The sequence below is a fragment of the Xiphophorus couchianus genome, chromosome 17, assembly GCF_001444195.1.
Source record: "Xiphophorus couchianus chromosome 17, X_couchianus-1.0, whole genome shotgun sequence".
Lineage (NCBI taxonomy): Eukaryota > Metazoa > Chordata > Actinopteri > Cyprinodontiformes > Poeciliidae > Xiphophorus > Xiphophorus couchianus.
In genome coordinates, this window is record NC_040244.1 from 7,186,741 (window position 1) to 7,206,994 (window position 20,254).

The 20,254-nt window shown below is 37.4% G+C and overlaps 3 protein-coding genes across 10 annotated transcripts in view; 1 reads left to right on the plus strand and 2 right to left on the minus strand.

Moving 5' to 3' along the window:
• The window catches only part of kmt2e (lysine (K)-specific methyltransferase 2E), a 40,761-nt gene extending 38,108 nt beyond the window's left edge, over positions 1-2,653 (minus strand). For 2 of the 6 annotated variants that reach the window (XM_028043320.1, XM_028043317.1), the window contains exon 1: positions 2,161-2,653. The gene's annotated coding sequence lies outside the window, so the exon portion shown is untranslated. The remainder of the gene's footprint in view (positions 1-2,160) is intronic. The other 4 variants (XM_028043321.1, XM_028043319.1, XM_028043323.1 and 1 more) reach the window with 2 other exon arrangements.
• Positions 2,654-6,344: 3,691 nt separating this feature from the next.
• Positions 6,345-8,926, plus strand: ndufb2 (NADH:ubiquinone oxidoreductase subunit B2). 2 transcript variants are annotated; one of them, XM_028043343.1, is made up of 4 exons: positions 6,345-6,586; positions 6,724-6,868; positions 8,649-8,724; positions 8,844-8,926. In XM_028043343.1, exons 1-3 carry the CDS (start codon positions 6,501-6,503, stop codon positions 8,721-8,723), a joined length of 306 nt encoding a protein of 101 aa, XP_027899144.1. In that variant the 5' UTR covers positions 6,345-6,500; the 3' UTR covers position 8,724; positions 8,844-8,926. The 2 variants fall into 2 exon arrangements, with proteins under 2 accessions (XP_027899144.1, XP_027899145.1); XM_028043344.1 differs by having other exon boundaries at positions 8,649-8,719.
• A 1,004-nt stretch (positions 8,927-9,930) lies between these two features.
• Positions 9,931-20,254, minus strand: part of kdm7aa (lysine (K)-specific demethylase 7Aa) — a 33,084-nt gene continuing 22,760 nt past the window's right edge. The window contains exons 8-19 of one of the 2 annotated variants that reach the window (XR_003598824.1): positions 19,694-19,781; positions 18,557-18,663; positions 18,373-18,464; positions 18,213-18,299; positions 17,825-18,067; positions 15,948-16,072; positions 15,464-15,567; positions 15,287-15,381; positions 15,052-15,200; positions 13,712-14,016; positions 10,538-13,065; positions 9,931-10,465 (exon numbers count right to left, since the gene is read on the minus strand). Coding sequence is in view for 1 of the 2 variants with exons in the window: in XM_028043333.1 (XP_027899134.1) it covers positions 12,977-13,065; positions 13,712-14,016; positions 15,052-15,200; positions 15,287-15,381; positions 15,464-15,567; positions 15,948-16,072; positions 17,825-18,067; positions 18,213-18,299; positions 18,373-18,464; positions 18,557-18,663; positions 19,694-19,781 (1,484 nt within the window). In the remaining variant the exon portion in view is untranslated. Of the gene's footprint in view, positions 13,066-13,711; positions 14,017-15,051; positions 15,201-15,286; positions 15,382-15,463; positions 15,568-15,947; positions 16,073-17,824; positions 18,068-18,212; positions 18,300-18,372; positions 18,465-18,556; positions 18,664-19,693; positions 19,782-20,254 lie in introns of both variants that reach the window. The other variant, XM_028043333.1, reaches the window with a different exon arrangement.

Genomic DNA, 20,254 nt, shown 5'->3' on the forward strand with positions numbered 1-20,254 from the left:
TCCACGTTATTTTATCCTAAACCGAAATAAATAATCATGTGTTGTGCAGTTGCCTTTCTACGAGTGTGTCGGCGCTGCAGTCAGTCCTGCCGATAGGGGTGTGGAGAGGGTACAACGTTGCTATTATGTTACCACAACACCCTGGTGCATGTCGCCATTTTCAGAGCGCTTTTCTCAGGACGGCGTGTAGCCAGGGGAGCCTCGCCGTGGGAAGAAAAATGCCCCCAAGAATGCGTTCAATCAACTCTCACACACTCTGCTCCAAGTGTCACTCTCTCGGTACAGTTTCTGTGTTGTTAACCGCCTAGAGCTGTTGTGAATCCGTCGAAACGCACGGCCAGTTAACGCAAGGCCCAGAATTATCATCAGTACTATATTATTAGCCTCTTGAAATTTGATGTTTTAACAGTTTTTCTGTCGGTACAACGGCGACCAAAGCAACAAAAAGGTATTTTTCTAGTCGATTAAACGAAAAGAATGTCGAGGTATAAACGGAAATATTTGGTCGTTACGGCCATAACGCAACAACCGAGCTAACGGAAGCTAACAGCATAATGCGTAGACAGAAGTGGATTAATGCTTGGGTCGTCAGAGACAGGAAAGACAGACGACATCAGCAAGCAGGCTACCAAAGCCGACTGAACATTATATGCGGTAATCAGTGCCAGGGCGTTCAGAAAAGAAGCGGCAGGGCACAGGATGACTAAGAGAGATGCTTATTGAGAACCTAAATGGAATATCCCCTCCCCCATGGCTGCAGCGTTTGATCCCAACGCGCACCAACTCTAAAATAAGTCACTAAAACCTCAATCTGAGGTCTAAAGTAGCAAAATATCCGTATTCTGTAATGCGTTTGCTTGAGGTTTTATTTATCCTGCTTCGACTATGAATCCAAAACTAAGGAGGGACTGTAATGCAACCCCGAGCATTTAAGGTATTTCAACAACTGGCTTTGCTCTAAGTTGCCTGGGACATAAACTAAACATATCGGTTTATCTAAAGGCTCATTGTTCTCCGGATTTGAGCGGTGGTTTTCTATAGTTTTTTCTGAACGGAAATGATACTGTAAGGCGAGGCAACTCCAAAAAGCAGCGCTTAGTTAGTTCTTTAAATACTAATACTACATTTGTAACATAATAAAACGAGCAGGCGCGTTTGTTGACAGGTTTTTATCAAATGTAGAGCAATATAAGGGCATGGTGATAAAGGGTGTTGCACTCTGTAGTGTAAGGGATCACAATATGGCTGCAAGATTGCTCTATATATAAAATAAATAATCTGCATTGAGGTAATCCAATTCTGTGCAATTAAAAACAAATGAAGGTTAAGATCGGTTAGATGTAATGAGATTGGGTTATTTGCAAATATGACAGACGAAAATCCAGCTAGTTAATTTAGTATGCAAGTGAGGTGGAGATTTCCACTAAAACGCGGTCGGTCAACGGGGTTATAGACTCTCGCATTGCCCATATTTAATGTATGAACACAAAAGCGAATAAAACTGTGCGCAATATGGCCCGCAGTGTCAGCATGTCAAACTAAAACACCCGAGTGACTCCCACTTCACATCTGTTCATGTGTGGCCGCTGACCAGAAAGCATACGATGGGTTTTCCAACAGACATTCTGAAAGTGTTAATGTTCTCAATGGAGAGTTTTGATTGTGGACAGATCAATGTAATGTAGCGTTTTCATGTTACGTTACTCCAAATTAGTATTATTAACCATGCTCTAACTTTGCAAACGCTTGTCATTGTACACTGTTTATGACTTCTACATAATATTTACTCTTTTTACGGGTGATGTAGTGCATTACTACCTTATAAATGAGAAGTCAAAGCCTTATTCGGTTTGTGTCGAGCTAATTTGAGATAGTAGCATGCGCTAGTTAGCAAGTGGTCAGTTGGCTTGACAACTTCATGATTTTAGTAGAAATGTATGGTCTGTTGTAAGACTTTTAAAGGTTTGCTCACCATAAAACAAGCGAAATAAACTTACCGCTTAGATACTCTGATTTACTAAGGTTCAAGAGCAAGTTAGCAGGCTACTCTCAGCTGATATGTTAGCAGGTAACACCATGCTAGCTAACTATAGACAACAATACACGTTCAGGCTTCATTTAACCTTAATCTATAATCGCCACATAATACAGTTAACTTACCTTTTTAAGTCCACTCTGGAGGCTTTGAATTGCGAATATGGGGACCTGGGTGAGACCCCAGTCGCAGCTTCCACAACCAAAACAATACTTCAGTACACACACTGCGGATTCCTAGCCTAGGTTTAAAATGTTTGTATTCAGACGTGTTCTCTCAAGGTTCCTTTTCCTGTTTCTGAAGAAAATGCGCGCCAGTTGTTTTACGTTGGGGCTCCTCAAATGTAGCGAAAAATGGACTCGAAACCGTTAGAAAAAGCCTTAGAGCCCCAGTCAACGGCGACTTTTAGAAATTAGATCCCTTCAAAACCAGTCTCTTTTCCCTGTGCAAAAAATGGCGGCCCTGCCAGGACTCCCGAGACTCCGCCTCCGTCACGAATGGGCTCCGCCTCCACATTCTGCGGGGCTACACTCTCCGTTTGACAGGGGCGCCGTGATCGGTCTCCTTGCGCGTTCACGAGAACGGGTCTTCAAAAAAATCTCCAGGATGCCTTTCTGTTCAGCATAAACTGTTAATTATGTCAAAATGTGTGAAAAACTAATGACGAGAATAAACTTTTTTTCCGAGATTAAAGTGGAATAATATGGTGACTTAGAGGGGTCAACAAAATGCAAAACCCATAACACAATAACAAAAAGCCACAACAGCTCACCAAAAGCCACAATGCATGTCATGCTAGCACCTTTAATATGACTTGCATTACAACATAACTTCCCTTTTAGCATGACTTCAGTTTTAGCATAACTTTCATTTTAGTACAACATCAGCATAATTTCTCTTTTAGCTGGTTTACATTTTAGAATAATTTCCATTTTAGCATAGCTGTTGAATTGTGGTCCATGCATTATGCATTTATTCCATCATTAAAATATGATTTATATAACAACAAAATAGAGTATGATGTAATAAAAAACTCTAAATGTAAAAATAGTTAGCATTTTTCAATTTAAACGTATGGTTTTTATGGCTTAAATCATAGACTTCAAGTACTTTGTGCTGTTTTTAAAACTGTCATTATCTAAGTGATAATCTTTTGAAAGTGAAGTCAGCTGTCGGAATGTTTTTATCAGGAGGTTTTGTTTAAACCAATTAACTGCTTCCTCTCCTGCTTCCTATTTTCCCCTCCAAAGACGGAAAGAACAGAATAATCAAACAAAATCCTGCACTCTTCTTGAGAACTTGGTTTTAGTAAGGATTCACCTTACAAGTTTATACATAAAAATGTGATACACATGTGAATGTAAGATTTTCTCCCCACTGCATAAATAAATAAAAAGACAAAATAAGGTATTAATTCTTTTAAATTTAAGATCCATTCCTACTATTGCTCTTTTCACACATTCTACCTGTTCTATATTATACGTAATAATATATTTTTTACAGTTTTTATTGTGGTAGATTTTTATTAAACAATACTAGTAGTAGCAGGCTTGTAAAGGATCACCCAAATCCATAACAACTTAGCAGAAGGCTAAGCTGTTATGTAACCTCCTTACACAAGAGCAGTGTTTTATGGGATAAAATTAAATTGTGAACAAATAGATAGACTCCACAAGAAAAATTTCATAAGAAACCTTTAAACAAATCCACATGGAGTTGTTGCTAAAAAGAGAATGCTAGGCTTGAAGTAAGTTTATATAGATAGGTAGTTAGATACTTTTATCCTACTAAAAGCTTAATTTGTTTTTTTCAGTTGAACTGTGATGGGGGAAAAATATAAATTCTCATTTTACATCACAAAATTTGGCCTTTTAAATGGGTGTATAGTCTGAAGTCCAATGCATGATCAGAAATCTAAAAATAAATACATTTGTTCAGCTAAAATCAGTGTAAAATGTGTATTACCAGTCCCTATTACCAATGTATTACTTAAAGTAAGGTTTCATAAAATCAAATCAAAGGGCACCTCTCTAAAGTGTGTATGTAGAAATCCCTTTGACATCATATGTGCAGGGAGGATGTTCTCATCCTTTCCATTCGTCGACCCTCCCCCACCCTAAACTGCACCCACTGGCGCATGCGCCTTTTTGCGAGACAGCAGCAACTGCTGGTGCTCGCGCAAACTTTGAGGACGACGGCAGCAGTATAAAAGGCTCGGTCCGCTCTGCTTTGGTTTAAAAGTCGGAAATGTGCGGCCGTTGAGGACACTAGACATCACAGGTCGAATTACATGGAAAGAAGAACGCATTTTTTTTCCGATCGCCATCTTATTTCTTCTTTTGAAGATGATTTCGATTTCTTCACGTTAAGACTTGATGGTGGGATATGGGAATTGTGGTAGTCCCTTAAAAAAGAAAGAAAGAAAGAAAAAAGCGAGTGATGAAAACGGTCTTCTTTTTTTTTTTTTTTTTTAGAAATGGTTGGTTTATGATGACATCATGCAGTTAGTATTTGTGGGCGGGCTCTGAGCTGAGAGGGGAGAGGGGCGCAACCGGAGAGCACTAACGGCCAGGCGCCATTAGGTAACAATGTCACATTAATGTCCGTTTAGGAACAAAGCATTCATATGAATTACCTTTTAAAACAGCTATGTCGGTAACGTGTTGTGTCTACACAAAATATACGAGATAGCTGTCAAATCATGATATGTTGCCTTCTTTTTATTTGGTGAAGATGGATCTCGACCTAAAACAAGATGGCGTCCAGTTTTTTTTCTCCCCTTGTTAGGGCGGCGGCGCCGTGCGCGTTCTCGAAACAATGTTATTTCCTGTTTTCGTGCCCTGGATTGTTCTTAACCGAAAGACTTCAGACCGAGAGGTTGATTTTGAGTTTATGACTTGGCTTTTCAGGGTTTTTCTTTTTTCCTAAGCTGTGCTGGTGGAGAAGATAAATATTTTCTCTGATACGGGGAAAGTCCAACACACGACAGCAAACATTAAATCATCCCAGCAGTTCCAGATTTATGTTACACAAGCACCAAATTTTCCCCTTTAACAGTGTTAAAGATAATTGGAACACACCATATTCAATTTAACTATTAGTTTAACTTTAGCCCCATCTAGCGGACAAAATAAGTGATTACTGTTGGCAATGAAAATCTTAAAAGTAGGTATAACTTTAAAATGACATATATGATTTTAATGAAATTTTCCAGTCCACATCTTCTTTAAACAGGAAAAATAATAAGTTTTTTTGACTGCTCCTTGATCAATGGAGATGTAGTTTCAAATTTCTCAGTTTAATCTCAAAGCATGTGAGGTCACTCCAAATGGAATAAGACATTTTACTCACATTTCTAGACAGTAACATTCTATAATAAGACAACCACAAGAATTAAGGGTTTGAAATCAACCATTTATTTTTGATAGATTTCAGGAATGCTGGGTTTATTACTCCAGTATCCAGGACTGAATTTAGGAAGATGCGGGCCCTAACAAAATTATTTTACTTATGCCATTTACAGTAGATTGATAATTGAGTAGGCCCTATATAAAGTCAGGTCCAGTTTTACAGGCTAGTATCATCCAAACATTATCAACCATTAGATATATATAACAGCGTACATAAAGAGGAGTACATTTTCACCAAAATAATTCAGAAATTTTGAGAGTAATCTCAGACATTTTCTACAATAAAGGGAGTTTTTGAGCTTGAAAGGTTGACAATTAGCTAGAAAAGACTCGAATTTTGAGATTAATCTTTCCACAACAATAAACAGACATTTCTGAGTTTGAAAAGTTGAAGATTTACTAAGAAAAAAAAACTCTTTGACTTTCCCTTTTTATACTTTTGAAACTTGATATTTTTGTAGAATATTTTTATTTTTTTAAACTCAGAAATTTAAAAAAAACTCAGATTAATTTCAATATGATTTTTTTTTTTTTACGGACAAATATTTTGACTTCTGGAGCTCAGAAATTTTCTTGTCATTTCTAGAGAATTTCTCAAATTGTTCAAGATTTATAAGTCTTTTTGGTGGAAATGTACTAATCCATCCATCCATGTTCTATACACCCTTGTCCCTAGTGGGGTCAACGGATGCCTATCTTCAGCTAACGTTCCGGGCGAGAGGCGGGGTGCACCTTGGACAGGTCGCCAGTCTGTCGCAGGGAAATGTACTAATCCTTCTTTTCAATCTGCAATGGCCCTAATACGCCAATCCAGGCATTATATTTATATCCCAACATTGTGAGAAATAAGTTTTTACAGCAAAATCTGTTTTTCCCCTGTTGACCGACAGAGGGCGTTGTGTTACCCGAATCCACAAACGGTGACGTCAATTCCTGTCCAATTGTTGCTGACGTTGTTCCGAGGTCGTTTATTGACCAGACGGAGAAGGTGACTTCGGGAGCATTTCGTCCACATCTAACCCCTTACTAGGCAGGGGTTTAATATATTATCGATCATGTCTTCCTTTGGAAGGGCGTTCGGAGTCCTGCGGGCCGGAACCGGGCTGCTTAGGCAGGGCCCAGGACGGATAACCAGCAGAAAGTAAGCTAGCTACAACATTAGCCTAGCCGCAGAATTACCTGAATACATGTTAGCATAAATCCACAGGAGGAACATAAATAGTATTTTGGTACAGCCTGGTTGATTGCGGACGTCTAACGCGTGTTTTTCGGTTGTAGGGCCAGCGGCGGACCGCACATTGAGCCGCAGTACAGACAGTATCCACAGTTAACCAAGAACCAGAAGTTCGAGTCGGAGTTAATTAGCGGGGCTATGTGGTTCTGGATCCTCTGGCACTTCTGGCACGACCCAGATGCGGTCCTGGTACGTGAAGCAGAATCAACCTAGAATATATACTTTATAATTTAATCTGAACTGAGATCTTAATGTTTTTCTGTTTTGTTTTTTTTATGTGATTTTCATACATTTATGGTAAATAAACTGATGAAGGAATCTATTGTTTTCTATATTATTTTTGGGTGGAGGCTTTATATTAGTTCATTTAGCTATTGCCTCTTCCTGCACAGTTAATATTATTATTATTATCTTTAATCAGTATTTTATTTGTGCAAACTAAGCTAAAATAAAAGTGGCACTTCATAATTGTTTTTGATAACACCCAGAGTGTTTGGGTGTTATATCAGAGGTGGTGGTAGAAAATAAAAATAAAAAAATTCCTAGAAAGAATTTTGACATTTTTTAAAGATTATTTCAGTTTTATCTCAAAATTTTAGTTTTTAGGCAGATATTAACTTTTTTTCTATCCACAATGGCTGTGACATGCTGTCAGGTCACTGATTCAATGTAACGCAGGGTTTCCCCCAGAAGACTTGCTAAGCCCGGTGGTTGGTCCACTGTGTTTTTGTATTAAAAGATGTCAAGTAGACAGGAAAAGTAAAAATATTGCTGGGTAATTACATGGTACGGGAAAACATCGCTAGTGAAAAGCTTTCTAAACCCACAACTAGTCTTAAAAACAACTAATCAAAAAATACAATTAAAATGAATATCAATTATTTGCACTTTTGTTTAATCCAAATTAAGTCAGCGGCTCCATGCCTGCGTGAAAGAAAAGGGGATGCTGCATAAATGATTGAGATTTTGCAGCTCAAGGCTCTGAATCACATGTATTGAACTTATTTAATGATGTCAAATATAACAAGATGCCAACTTCTGTCCAACCGAAGGCTTGGGGGCCAAATCCAGCCTGCCATAGCTTCTTATGAGGCCTTATACACTCCAGAGGGATGCATAAATAAAAACTTTGTGTGCTTAAATATTTTATCAATCAAATCCAAGCTGTTTTTACCTGCATATTGCTAAATTACATCAATTAGCCCTGTTAGTTTTTCATGGGGGGAAAAAAATCCCTGCACTTTTTGCAAAAAAAAATCATATTTGTGAATTTATTTAATATTTTCAGCAAAAATTGTCAAAAGCATTGAGTTGAAGTAATGTTAACTCCAACCCGGAGGTGGCAGTATTTCTTTCTTCTACGCCTGTTCTGCCTCAGCTTCACTAAAATGTCAAATAATCCTTAGTTTTTTGTTTGTTTGTTTTCAAAAACTACTTCACAACATCATGTCTACTGTCGTTAGTAGATGCACAATTTCTTGCAAATATTTCTAAATTAGCTTCACAACAATCTGTGATTTTTATTGTAAAAAATAAACAAAATCATGAAATCCTGGAGGGACTAATCATTGTGAAAAGATGTTCAGTATTTTTTTTTATTTATTTAAAGATATATTTTTCGAATACAGATATTTAGAATTTCAACAGTGATTAGTGAGTTTAATCAATAGATTCTGGCACAATCAGCCATTTAATTTATGATATTGATGGCCCAAACTGAAAATGAGTTGGACTCTCTAAATAAATAAATGTTTCGTCCCATTATCACCAAAGTGGTTTGCCTAAAAAAAAAAAACTCACCTCATCCTGCATGTGATGTTGATTTCCAAAGATGTAATCCTGCAGTGGAAGGGAAATAAGTCATTATCTAATGAAGTGGTTGTGAAAAGCTGAGGCCTTTCTCTGCTGTAATGTTGACAGACGAGGTTTTTTGCAACTGAATCAAGAAGATTCTTACCTTTATTTACAGGGTCACTTCCCATGGCCTGACTCCTCCGCGTGGACAGACGAGGAGCTCGGCATCCCGCCGGATGACGAGCAGTAAGGTGCTCCTCTTTGTTTTAATGTTTTAAATAAACCTCAGTTTGGTTCAGAAACGCCTTTCACTTATTTTTAAAGTAAATATTGTTTCCACTGTTTATAAACAAGCGCATTTCTTTTGCAGATGACAACTGAAGCAGTTTTGCGAGAAATCCTGCAGATGTCCTGAAGTCGTTGTACATATAATAAAGTTATCTTTAAGTTACACTTTTCTGTTTGTTTTTTTAAACAAAAGTTACTAATTAACAAAACTAGAAAACGTTTGGTTTAAAGAGTTGAAGTCTTAACTCTTGTTCTTATAAAAACCTCTAAAATAAGAAGACTTTTGAAAATAGATGGAATATTTAAAAAATATATTGTAAAAATTGTTGCCCCTCTTGTGAAATTATAACTGATAAATACATTTTAAATACATTTTGAGTCAAGATTTTTACTTTAATTAATTCAGGTCGATTTCTCTCCAAAAGAGTGATTTGATCAAATCCGCCTGTGACTTAAATAAATTAGACGATGATGGATGAAGTTTAAATTTCGTTTAACAACAGTATTCAGAGTTTCGCCAACTCAAATTTAAAGATTATTTCATACTATTAATAGAATTCAAGGTTTATGTCTCCACTGAAATGTACGAACTTCGTCCAGCCAACTGTCGATAAATTCGCACCTACCCATAACAGACACAAAAAAGCTAACAAGCTAGCTAGCAACGGTAGAACGAAAACGTCTGACGGCGACTTAAATATTTGCCTGACAAAATCCCGCGAGAAAAAAAAATTACACAAACTATACGGAATTAAATAATCATGTCAAGACAATTTAAATTAAGAAAAAAATATATATAAATTTTATTTACAAGCAATTTTTGAAATGCGGAATTCGTCCAGTAATCGGGCGATAAATGTGCACTTACCCATGATAGACGGCAGTAGCTAGCTGCTAGCAGCGGTAGCCTCAACAGTCGATATTTGCGTTGAGTGCGATTCAAACCAATATGGCTGACAAAAAAAGGCTCCTGAGGGGGAAAATACAATGTACGAAATGAAATAGTCATGATTAGACAAGGTTTAACCATAAAGACGTTTTAATTTTGATTACAAGCAATTATTGAAATGAGAATTTGCACTTACCTGTGATACTGAAAAAAAAGCTTGCTAGCTGCCAACGTTTTAATTTTAGATGCATAAATGTAAGACTTAAGAAGGCGCGGACACCCATGTTTTGTTTTTATTTCATTCGTTTTATTTACAAGCAATTTTTGAAATGCAGAAACAAATGCAACGCATCAACAGTGTCACAGTTAGCCAGTGTTTGTAGATTTCAAATCAGAAGCAATCTTTTGCAAGAAACGACAACATTAATGCTTAAAAAAAAGGCAGGAAAAGGAGGGAGGTGATAAATTCTGTGTGAACACTACAGCTTATAAACAAACCCTGCCTGCGGGCCAGCTCGCGTTTTCTTTTCTTTTTTATTCTTAAATGACTTGACATGCAAAGAATTGAAAAAGTTAAAGAGTGTAGTGTAGGGATTCAGCCTGGCGATCATCACACAGTTACTTGTAGGTCGACCTGAGAAAAGTTTTCCCAGCCTCACTGTTCACAGAATGGTCTTAAAGCTATATGGCAGTTCACTGATGAGGTCAAGGGTCAACTCCAGGAGAGGAGGGTGATGAATGAGTAACACTGAGCTGAACACAACTTGGAAGTTTGAGGGACAACACCGGAAGATACAATGACTGGTGACAGCAACCTGAAAAACCCCAAAATGGAGGTTATTTTGTTTCTTTTTTACATTTTTTATTTTGGAAATATGAAAACAAACCTCAGCTTCTCAGAAGCAGGACTTCCTGAAAGTCCTGGGAGAGCTGAGAGCGTCCTGTCTGCATCCGTGATGATGTGGGCTGGTGGTTAATCGGAGGTTAATGTCCATGGCATCATTCCCTGAGAGTGAAGAACTGCTCACGTTTCATCACCAACATCACTGGTACTTAAAATAAAAACAATACTCACTCATTCCCATTAGAGGTTCCTCGTTTTTCTGAACACTTTGAGTGTTTCTACTCCTTGAACTTCTCCCCATTTTTGTCACTTTAAAACCACTAAATTTAATTTAAACTATAGTTTTTACGTGACAAACCTAAAGTATTGCATTGCATAATCCTTTGTTTTTGTACATTAAGTTAAAACAATCCCCAACTTCCTCCCTGAAATGAAGTTAATTCACCAAATTCACAATCTCTACTTCAAAACTTGGAGGTGGCAACATAATGCTAAGGGAATCTGATTAGTTGCCATGTTTAAAAATGGTTAACTTAAATAATATATTGTAAAAAAAAACTAAATGTGCACCATTCTGAGCTGAATAGAATGACTCCACTGTGAAGCAAGGTGGTGGCAGAATCATGCTGTGGGAATTAAAATTTTAGCCCAAAATATTAATTTGTAAAAATAAAAATAAATCAAGACTGTAGCAGAAAACTAACAGTGCACCACTTTTAACTGAAAAGAGCAACTCCAGTGAAAAATGCATGGTGGTGGAAGTATCATGGTGTGGGAATCAAGAGTTTGTAGCCAAAAACAACTATATATATATATTTAATAATATATGTTTTCCTTTTTTATATTAAGTAGTCAAAAAGATAAATATAAGCTTGTGACTGAAAGCTAACACTGCAGCTCACTCTGAACTGAACACTGGGAAATATGGAGGTGGCAGAGTCATGCTGTGGGACTCCAAAGTTTATTGCAAAAAAATAAATTAAATTAAATATATTCTTACTTTCATTAGTACAAACAAACAAGAAAAACTGTCAGAAAACTGACACTGCACTTCACCCTGAACTGAACACTGGATGATATGTGGTGGCAGAATTATGCTGAGGTTATAAATTTTTATCTTTACATTTATTAGATAAAAAAGCAAGGAACTGTTGTTGACAATGATAAATATATTAAATAAAAAAAGAAAAAGACTTAAAATTATTGCATTTGCCTTATAACACTTGGAGTGCATAATTTCAGTTATGGGAATCCCCTCTGGCGCGTTACTTGGCACCCTGTAGTTGTCAATATAATGGGAGCAACAAACTGTAATTCAATTAGGATTATTTGATTGGAATAAAGTACCAATATTTTTAAAAAAATTCTCTACTATTATCTTGGTATATCATAACATTTCTTTAAAGTAACAAATAGGAAAAGTTCAAGGGGTATGAAAACTACTAAAGTACTTTGTACCGACCACAGTGGCTCAGATATATATATATTTTTTTTGCTAATTAAAGTTAAGTAGCACTAACTGAGAATGTTCAGGTGAAGACATGAAAGAAACAAACCTAACCAAAGTCTCTACACACATCGCCCAAAAATCACTGGGAAGAGACGGGAGTCAACACAGGCTCAAGTCAACTGCAGAAGGAAAAGATTTGTGACGACAGAAAGTTAGAAAGGTCGAAGGTCAACTGCTACTCAAGACTAAAAACATCCACATTTACAAAAATGTTTAAAGATTAAAAAAAGAAAAGAAAAACCTCTTAAAACCCTCACAACTAAAGGCTCCATGGGCATTTCATAATAAAATCATCAATTCTTTCAATTAATAAATACATAATCCATAAACACATTGAAAATAAAACTGATAAAATGAGAAATAAATTAGTTAAATCCTATTGAAAACAAATTCAGGGAGAGGCAGCGCTCTCTTTCCGCTCTCCGCCTCTCCTCTCGCTCCAAAGTCATTATTGCTGGTGTGATTGAGATAAAAAGAGGGAGGAAGAAAAGCACGAGTGGAAGAAAAATACAAAACAAGAAGCACCATTTTGAAATTTCAGTTCGTCGCCGCCTCCATTTTTTTTTTCTTTTAATTTCTCGAAGCACCACGTTTCAACCTGCTGAACTCATCCAGAAGCAAAGCTCGCAGGTTTTCTTAGTCCCATTCGAATGCCCGTTGAAACTTCAATTTAATCCACATGAAAATCACGTAGTTCTCCTTTTTGTTCTTAGTGTGCTTTCATTTGAATTATTTTCCGGTGAAGATTTGCTCAAATTCAATACCCTGTCTCCTCAGCATGCACAGTGAGCGCGTTGTCAGATCCGGTCTGTTGCGGTCGTCTCCATCTTTTTCTTTTCTCCGGCACAAAAGTGACACAAAAAAAAGAAAAAGAAAAAAAGTTTCTCTCTCTCTTTTTTTTTTTTTTTTTTTACTTCTTTGAGAACTGAGGACAAATTATCTTTTTTTTTCTTTGAAGTTTCAGGAAGCGCGTCAAACAAAAACACGACTGTGTCTGTTGAGTTTAAGGATCTTGCCGAGTCTCTGTTTGGCTGTTGCCATTCCTTTTTTGGGCCTTTTACCTGCAAAAAAAGCAACAAAAAACATAAGAATAAAACCAAATTATGTAGAAATATATAGATATTTAAGATGCATCAATGACAACTAGAAATGTTAACTTTTTTGGTGATATTTACTGCAATAATAGTAATAATAACTACACACAAACTTATATATACTGCTCAAAAATATAAAGGGAACACTTAAACAACACAATCTAACTCCAAGTAAATCAAACTTCTGTGAAATCAAACTGTCCACTTAGGAAGCAACACTGATTGACAATCAATTTCACCTGCTGTTGTGCAAATGGAACTTTGTACAGAACAAAGTATTCAATGAGAATATTTCTTTCATTCAGATCTAGGATGTGTTATTTGAGTGTTCCCTTTATTTTTTTGAGCAGTGTATTTCTTTTAGGAATTAAATTATTGTTAAGTGGAAGAAAAAAATCTATATTTAGCCCCATTTTCTGAGGCAAAATACCACAGAATGATGCTGCCACCACCATAGTTTAGACTAAACAAAGTGTAGCAGACCAATCTGTAACCTGCAGCTCTTAATAACTTCGTCTATAAATTAAAAAGCCAAACTGAGGTACAAAAATGTTCAGAAAGTGACCTTTGCATAATATTTCTCTGTTAAAAGTGAGTAGACTGGCAGCCAAACCTTTTGTAGCCTGGTTGCTGATGGGTGGAGGGTTGGGCGCGTTCCTCTTGGAAGGGTGCAGCGGCGGAGACATGGAGGGGTCACAGTACTGGTACTCCGTATTGGGGCTGGGGAGCCCTTGATTGTCCCAGGCCTCGCTGCTGCTGTTGCCCTGGCTGTCCATGGGGCTCTTGCTCCCCTGCAGCGAGCGTTGGGTCGAACCGGCCCACCAGGACTCCTGGGGCGACGGCGCCTCCTCCAGCAGACCAGCCATGGACAGCATCCCCTGAATGGCCTCTTCTGTGCTGGGTGAGGTAGGACGTTCTCTGCAAACCAAACGTCACCAGTCAGACGGCGTTCGTTCACTTTTCCCCCCCACAGTAAAATTACTTTTCAATGTAAGTTTTTAAACTTTTGGAGATAGAAACACCACAAATGAACAAAAAAACTATTATATAGAGCTGCATCTAACAATTATTTTAAGTATCGATTATTTGGTTAATCGATTAGTCGGTTATTCCGACGATTAATCAAATTAAAAATGGCCACATTCTGCTAATTTTTCATTCACCCACTTAGGCTTGTTCTGAACAATAAAAGCAATTCATTTAAAAATACAAATAAACAACTGAATTAAATTTTAATAAGAAAATTAACTTTTTGCTCCCTAAAATTTTAGCATTCCTTTAGCTAAAACGCTTCCTACTTGAGGAATTCTGGGCAGAACATATTTACAGACAAATAAGACTTTTTTTTATCTTAGAAACAAAATGTATATGTATTTTGTACAGTTTTGGCTTAATTACTGCTCTGATTGTGTTGCTCTTTCAGCAATTATCCTTTTTTTAGTTAACAATGAATCAACTAAGTAATTGATGAATTACTTAGTTGATTATTGTCAACTAAGTAATTAATGAATTACTTAGTTGACAATTATTTCAATTGTTTAATCACAATTAATTGTTTCAGCCCAACTATTATGTGATATTTATTACTGTTAATATCAAATTAAATATACAAAGAGAGACACAAAAAAACTTTAAAAAATGTTCCTGCTTAGTCTTTTGTCATTTAGCAAATAGAAATAATTTTGTTCATTCTAACTAATCTAAAGCAAGAAAAGTTTAGTCTGGTTTAACGTCAAACAGTGTGGGGAAAAAAAAGTCAGTCTTAAAAATATCTGGTTTCAATGAAGACTTTTAGTCACTAGATTTCACTTTATTACTGAACAGTGCAGTTTTGGATATTAAGCACTTTCAAGGATTTTATACAGAAATCAAACACTTTCCAAACCTTTAAAACAATAGAAATTCAAGCATTTTCAAGGACTTTCTCTGCTGAATATTTCAGCTGAAACTCACCGTTTGAGTGGTTTGTGTTTGTGCCTGAGTTTCTGACCCGACTGGTCCAGATCCATGCTGTGCCCTGAGCCGTTCTGCTCCTCCTCCTCATCTTCCTCCTGGGAACTCTCCGAATCATCGTCAGAAGATGAAGACGACGACGATTTACTCTAAAAATGACAGGATTTCTCAGTAACCATGGTAATAACCAGCAGGTCTTAGCTAAAGGCTTTGAAGGAGATTTAAGGTCGTTTACTTCTGAGGGAGAGTCGCTGTCTGACTCCACATCCGAGACGCTGGAGTGTCCTGAGGTCTCCTCCCTGAGTTCTTTCTTCACCCTCTCCAGTCGCCCTGCAAACAGAGGAGCAAATCATTCAGGGTATTTATCATTTAAAAAAGCTGGTTTATTGTTGGAAAGTTGCGGTTTTCCTACTGAGGAGTGATGCTTTCTCAGCTGTGCTCTTTGGTGGGCTTTGGTCGATACATGACTGCTCACCCTCCGTCTTTACCGGACTGCTCCCCGGTCGCCTTAAATCTCTAAAACACAAAAAAAACAAACCTTTTTGTAATTATTGACAAATTAAATTCATTTTGCTGTAAGGAAATTACCACAATAGTTTTAATTTTGAGTGGCAGATTAATTAAAAGGAGTTTTCCATGACTTTAGAAGTTCAGTGAAGTAAAACTCAGCATATTAGGGTTATTGTAAATAGAAAAAAAAGAAGAAAGGAGTAAATTTCCGCCAGTAAACTCAGAAATATTTAAATTTATCTCTGAAAATTTGTAGAAAAATCAAGAATATTTTTGCACTTGAGAAGTCAAAAAAGGGAGGGAAAAAAAGATGATTTTCTATGAAGTGAATGTAAACATCTGATTTCATGTATTTGGTAATTTGATGTGTTGGGTTGTTGCCTTACCGGATGATTCTGCCGTTGACCAACATGAGACGTAGGTGGTTGTCCTCCAAGGACTCCGCAGCTGCTGCCGATGCAGTTGACACTTTGTTAAACTTTCCGAGAACCTTGGCACAAAACGCTGGATCCTGGAGGAACAAGGATGAAACAAAACCACAATATTTATGGTTATGATCAAAATTTACAATCACTCTTCAAGGGCATGGATTTCATTAGCATTGGACTTTAAATGATTGATTTAACAAGATAAAAACAGGATTTGGTTCCCTCTACAAGCTCCAATGTAAAACTACATCCACGTCACTACCAGGTTAAATTTTCCCTAGAAAGTTGCACACACATTTCTGGCGTGACCTTTGATCCCTTTTCTGGCAAGAATTGACATGGTTGAGAGAAGCAGTTTTATCCATTTCAAACAACAGTTCCGGTGGGCCGAGGTTTACACAGTTTTACAACCACAGGGGTTTGAAAAGCAGAAGTGGAGCCTCCCGCAAAACCAACAAGAATACAGCAAGTGGTTTCTGAATGGTAAGTCAACAACAAAACTGTTGTCTTTTCCAGCAGTCATTGTACAGTGCATACAGCAGTAAAACCAGCTGAAAAAACGTGTTAAAGCCCTGCATGAGTTGCTAGGAAACGGGCGGAATTCCGCTGGGGTTGCTAGGAAACGGGCAGTGCCTGCTGATTTGTGATCTTACAGAAGACTTTTGAAATTTTTCCAGAAACTATAAAACATGAACTTTTAGCCAAAAATCGTCTGGTTGGGACTTTAAAAAATATATATATATATACACTGCTCAAAAAAATAAAGGGAACACTCAAATAACACATCCTAGATCTGAATGAAAGAAATATTCTCATTGAATACTTTGTTCTGTACAAAGTTCCATTTGCACAACAGCAGGTGAAATTGATTGTCAATCAGTGTTGCTTCCTAAGTGGACAGTTTGATTTCACAGAAGTTTGATTTACTTGGAGTTAGATTGTGTTGTTTAAGTGTTCCCTTTATTTTTTGAGCAGTATATATATATATATATATACATATATATATATATATATATATATATATACAGGAATATACGGACTACAACAAATAGACTGAGAAACAGTTTCTTCCCCACAGCCGTCAGAGCCATTACTCCATGCCGCCCCCCCCTCCCACACATATCATAACCTTGCAGTCACACATACATATCCCCCACCCCCACACAGCCATATTGTTCTGCACTTTGCACTGTCACATTATCTGTACTTTGCCATAATTGGACCTGCTGCTACTTCTTTGGTGTGGTTGAGTGCCTTTAGTTCCTTTAGTTAATTTAGTTGTATATATTGTTATTATTATTATTGTGTGTTTGCTTATTTATACTGTATATATTTGACCTTTTGCACGGGAGCTGCAATGGAAATTTCGTTGAATTCTGTTCAATGACAATAAATGCTATCTATCTATCTATATATATATATATAAATAAAAATCAGCAAACAATATCCGAATAATATTTTTCTAGATTGATTTGGTCTTTTCATAAACAACAACCTAACATTATCCATTTTAACATTTGAATTTCATCTTTTTTTCAGGTTATTCTTAAATTGTTATCAAGGGCCGCAAAATTTCAACTGGAGATGAGGACTGACCACTCCACCCTTTTTTTTTTTTTTTAAATTCAATATATTACTCACTCGGCTGTCCGACAGTTTCGACTACTTTGAACCATGTCCGGGAATGTCTGTCTGTATTTTGTGTATGTAGGTTGTATGTATGTTTTTATGTGCAGCGCTCCTTGTTGATTGGGGTGGGTTGTTTTTGTTTACATAAAGTTCTGAAAATCAATTAAAAAAAAGAAATCATCCAGGTATGAAAATATGAAGTTCACCTCTTCAAGCGTCCCCACCTCCACCCTCTTCAGCACCTCCATGGTGTGCTGCTCCAGGATGTCCAGGTTGGACGGCACCTTGGGGGCCTGCTGCTGCTGCTCCCGGAGCCGCCGGGCGGCTCGCCTCGCCTGCCGCGCCTGGCACAGCCTCTCCAGGGCGCGGGTTGTGAGGCAGCCATTTGCTCCCAACGGTACGCCACTTCCCTGAGATTTCACTGGCTTGCTGCCGCTCACTGGCTCCTCCTGAGAAGAGAACACAGTGCACGTTTTACTTGTCAAAATCAGACAGACATATGAGAACAAGGATAAGTGAACAAATGCAACATTTCACTAAATAAAAACTACATCCAGTTGTATTTCTACGGTGTAATATTTCAAACCTCCTTACCTCCAGGTAGCGGATTTCCTTGGTCAGCTCCTTGATGAGATGGTTGGGCCGGATATGATCTGGAACCTCGCTGGTCGGCTCGGTCACCTGGAACAGCAACAGAGAAGGTGAGCAGACATCCAAACTATGAGGACGAACCGTGACATTAAAATTAAATTACCTCTCTTTTCAACCACGTCCTCAATGCGCCGATTAACGCCCTGACTCCGTCTACAAGGTAGGTTGGTGGAGGACAGCTGTCCTCACGTAGCTCTGAAAGGACAAACAGAAAATTCATGGTTTATACATGAAAATCAACAAGAAAAATAGAAAGGAATGTTTATTTAGTTCCATTACGCACTCACCTTTTAGCATTTCCAAGAGGTTTTTAGCCACATACCAACAAATGGCCTCAAAGTATGGAAACTTGAAGAGGTCTGGAGTTTTCAGGCGACGCTCCATTTCATAACACCTACAGTAAAAGCATATAGATTATTTATCAGGGTTTGTACACTTTTCAATTAAAAATACTTTATTGATTAAATGTTTAACTAGATTAAACATTTAAACCACATTCAAGCTGCAGGACCAAAAATGACTAGTAATGCAGATCAAACATGTTTTTCTCAGTAAGCAAACTATTAAGTAAAACTAAAATTCAAATGTTGCTGAAATACGAGTTTTGTTTAGTCTGACTTATCTAATCTCTGCTACACCTTTACAAAAATGTAAGGTTCTAAATAAAAAAGCTTTAATGAGTAACTGCTCTTAATACAATTCGCCATAAACATTGGTCTATTGAAATGGCTCCCAATTCAAGTTATGAGCTGTTTAAATTATAACTTAAGTTGCTTTATTTTTAAGCCTGTTTTAGTTTTATCATGTCCTGGGTGACGGAGAACCAACAGGTAGATAGAAATGAATATCTGGGGAGTATTTTAACTTAAACGTAACATTTAAAGCACCAGGGTTTATATAGAAAAATATTCAGATTTTATTTTGTGGTTTTAAAGGCTCTACATTGAAGACAGTGAGAAATAAAGGCCTAACTTTTATTTTTTTCTGTCTGTTCTCGGCTCCCACACACAGAGCTGTCTGCCACTCCTCAGCCTCTCCCTCCCGTTTCAAACTCTTTTAATTAACTAAAACTTAAAGAGCTAAATATGAATGAGATGTTTGCTACCTTTGACAAAAAAAGCTTAAGTCTATGAAAGCCGTGTAGCAGTTTTGCTAATGAGGCAGCTTATCGTGATTCAGTCAAAGTAATAAAATAACGAACTGCAGTCTGATTTTTATTGTTAATGTGTTTCTTCTTATTGAGCAGTGAATGTAAATAAAGGTTTACATGTCTTTTGCTTTAAGTTTCTACTTACTGGAGGGCTTTATGCAGAAATCAAGCACTTTCCAAACATTGGAAATAAAATTCAAGGATTTATGAACCCTGATTGATGCAGAGAAAAGTGATAAATGATTAAGAATAAAAGCATTTTAGAGGTGCTAACCTGAGCTGCATGCCAATATTGAGGTTGTGAAGGAAGTTCCCTCCGAATGCCATGCAATCCTGAGAGGTGAGAACACCATGGATCCAGCCTGTAGGGGGCAGCAGAGAAGGAGAGATATATTTAATCCATTCCAAAGTACTCCATTAAAAAAATAATTCAACATGCCAACCGACTTTCATTTAAGAGAATCATATAAAACTGCAGCTTTTTTCTCCTATTGGATTATGAAAAAACCAAAACAAACTGCAGCTATGACACGCCAAAGTGAGACGAAGATTGTAAGACTGATAGACAGGCCTGATAATGCGCTGTGCTCTCTGACCCCCACTTAATTCCTGCCTTTCTGCCAAAAAGGATCCCTTTCACAAAGCTGCAGAGGAAGACTGATTGGAGATGTCCAGGAGTTGACGGGCCGAACTGAGCTTTGTCTGTCCGGGTAGGAAGGGGAGTACTATCAGTTTCCAAAGTCCATTGAGAAGCTTGACGGATGGATAATCCCGGACACGTCAGCTTCACTCCACTGAATGAGAGGCTCAACATTCGGTGAGTGACAGGAGGCAA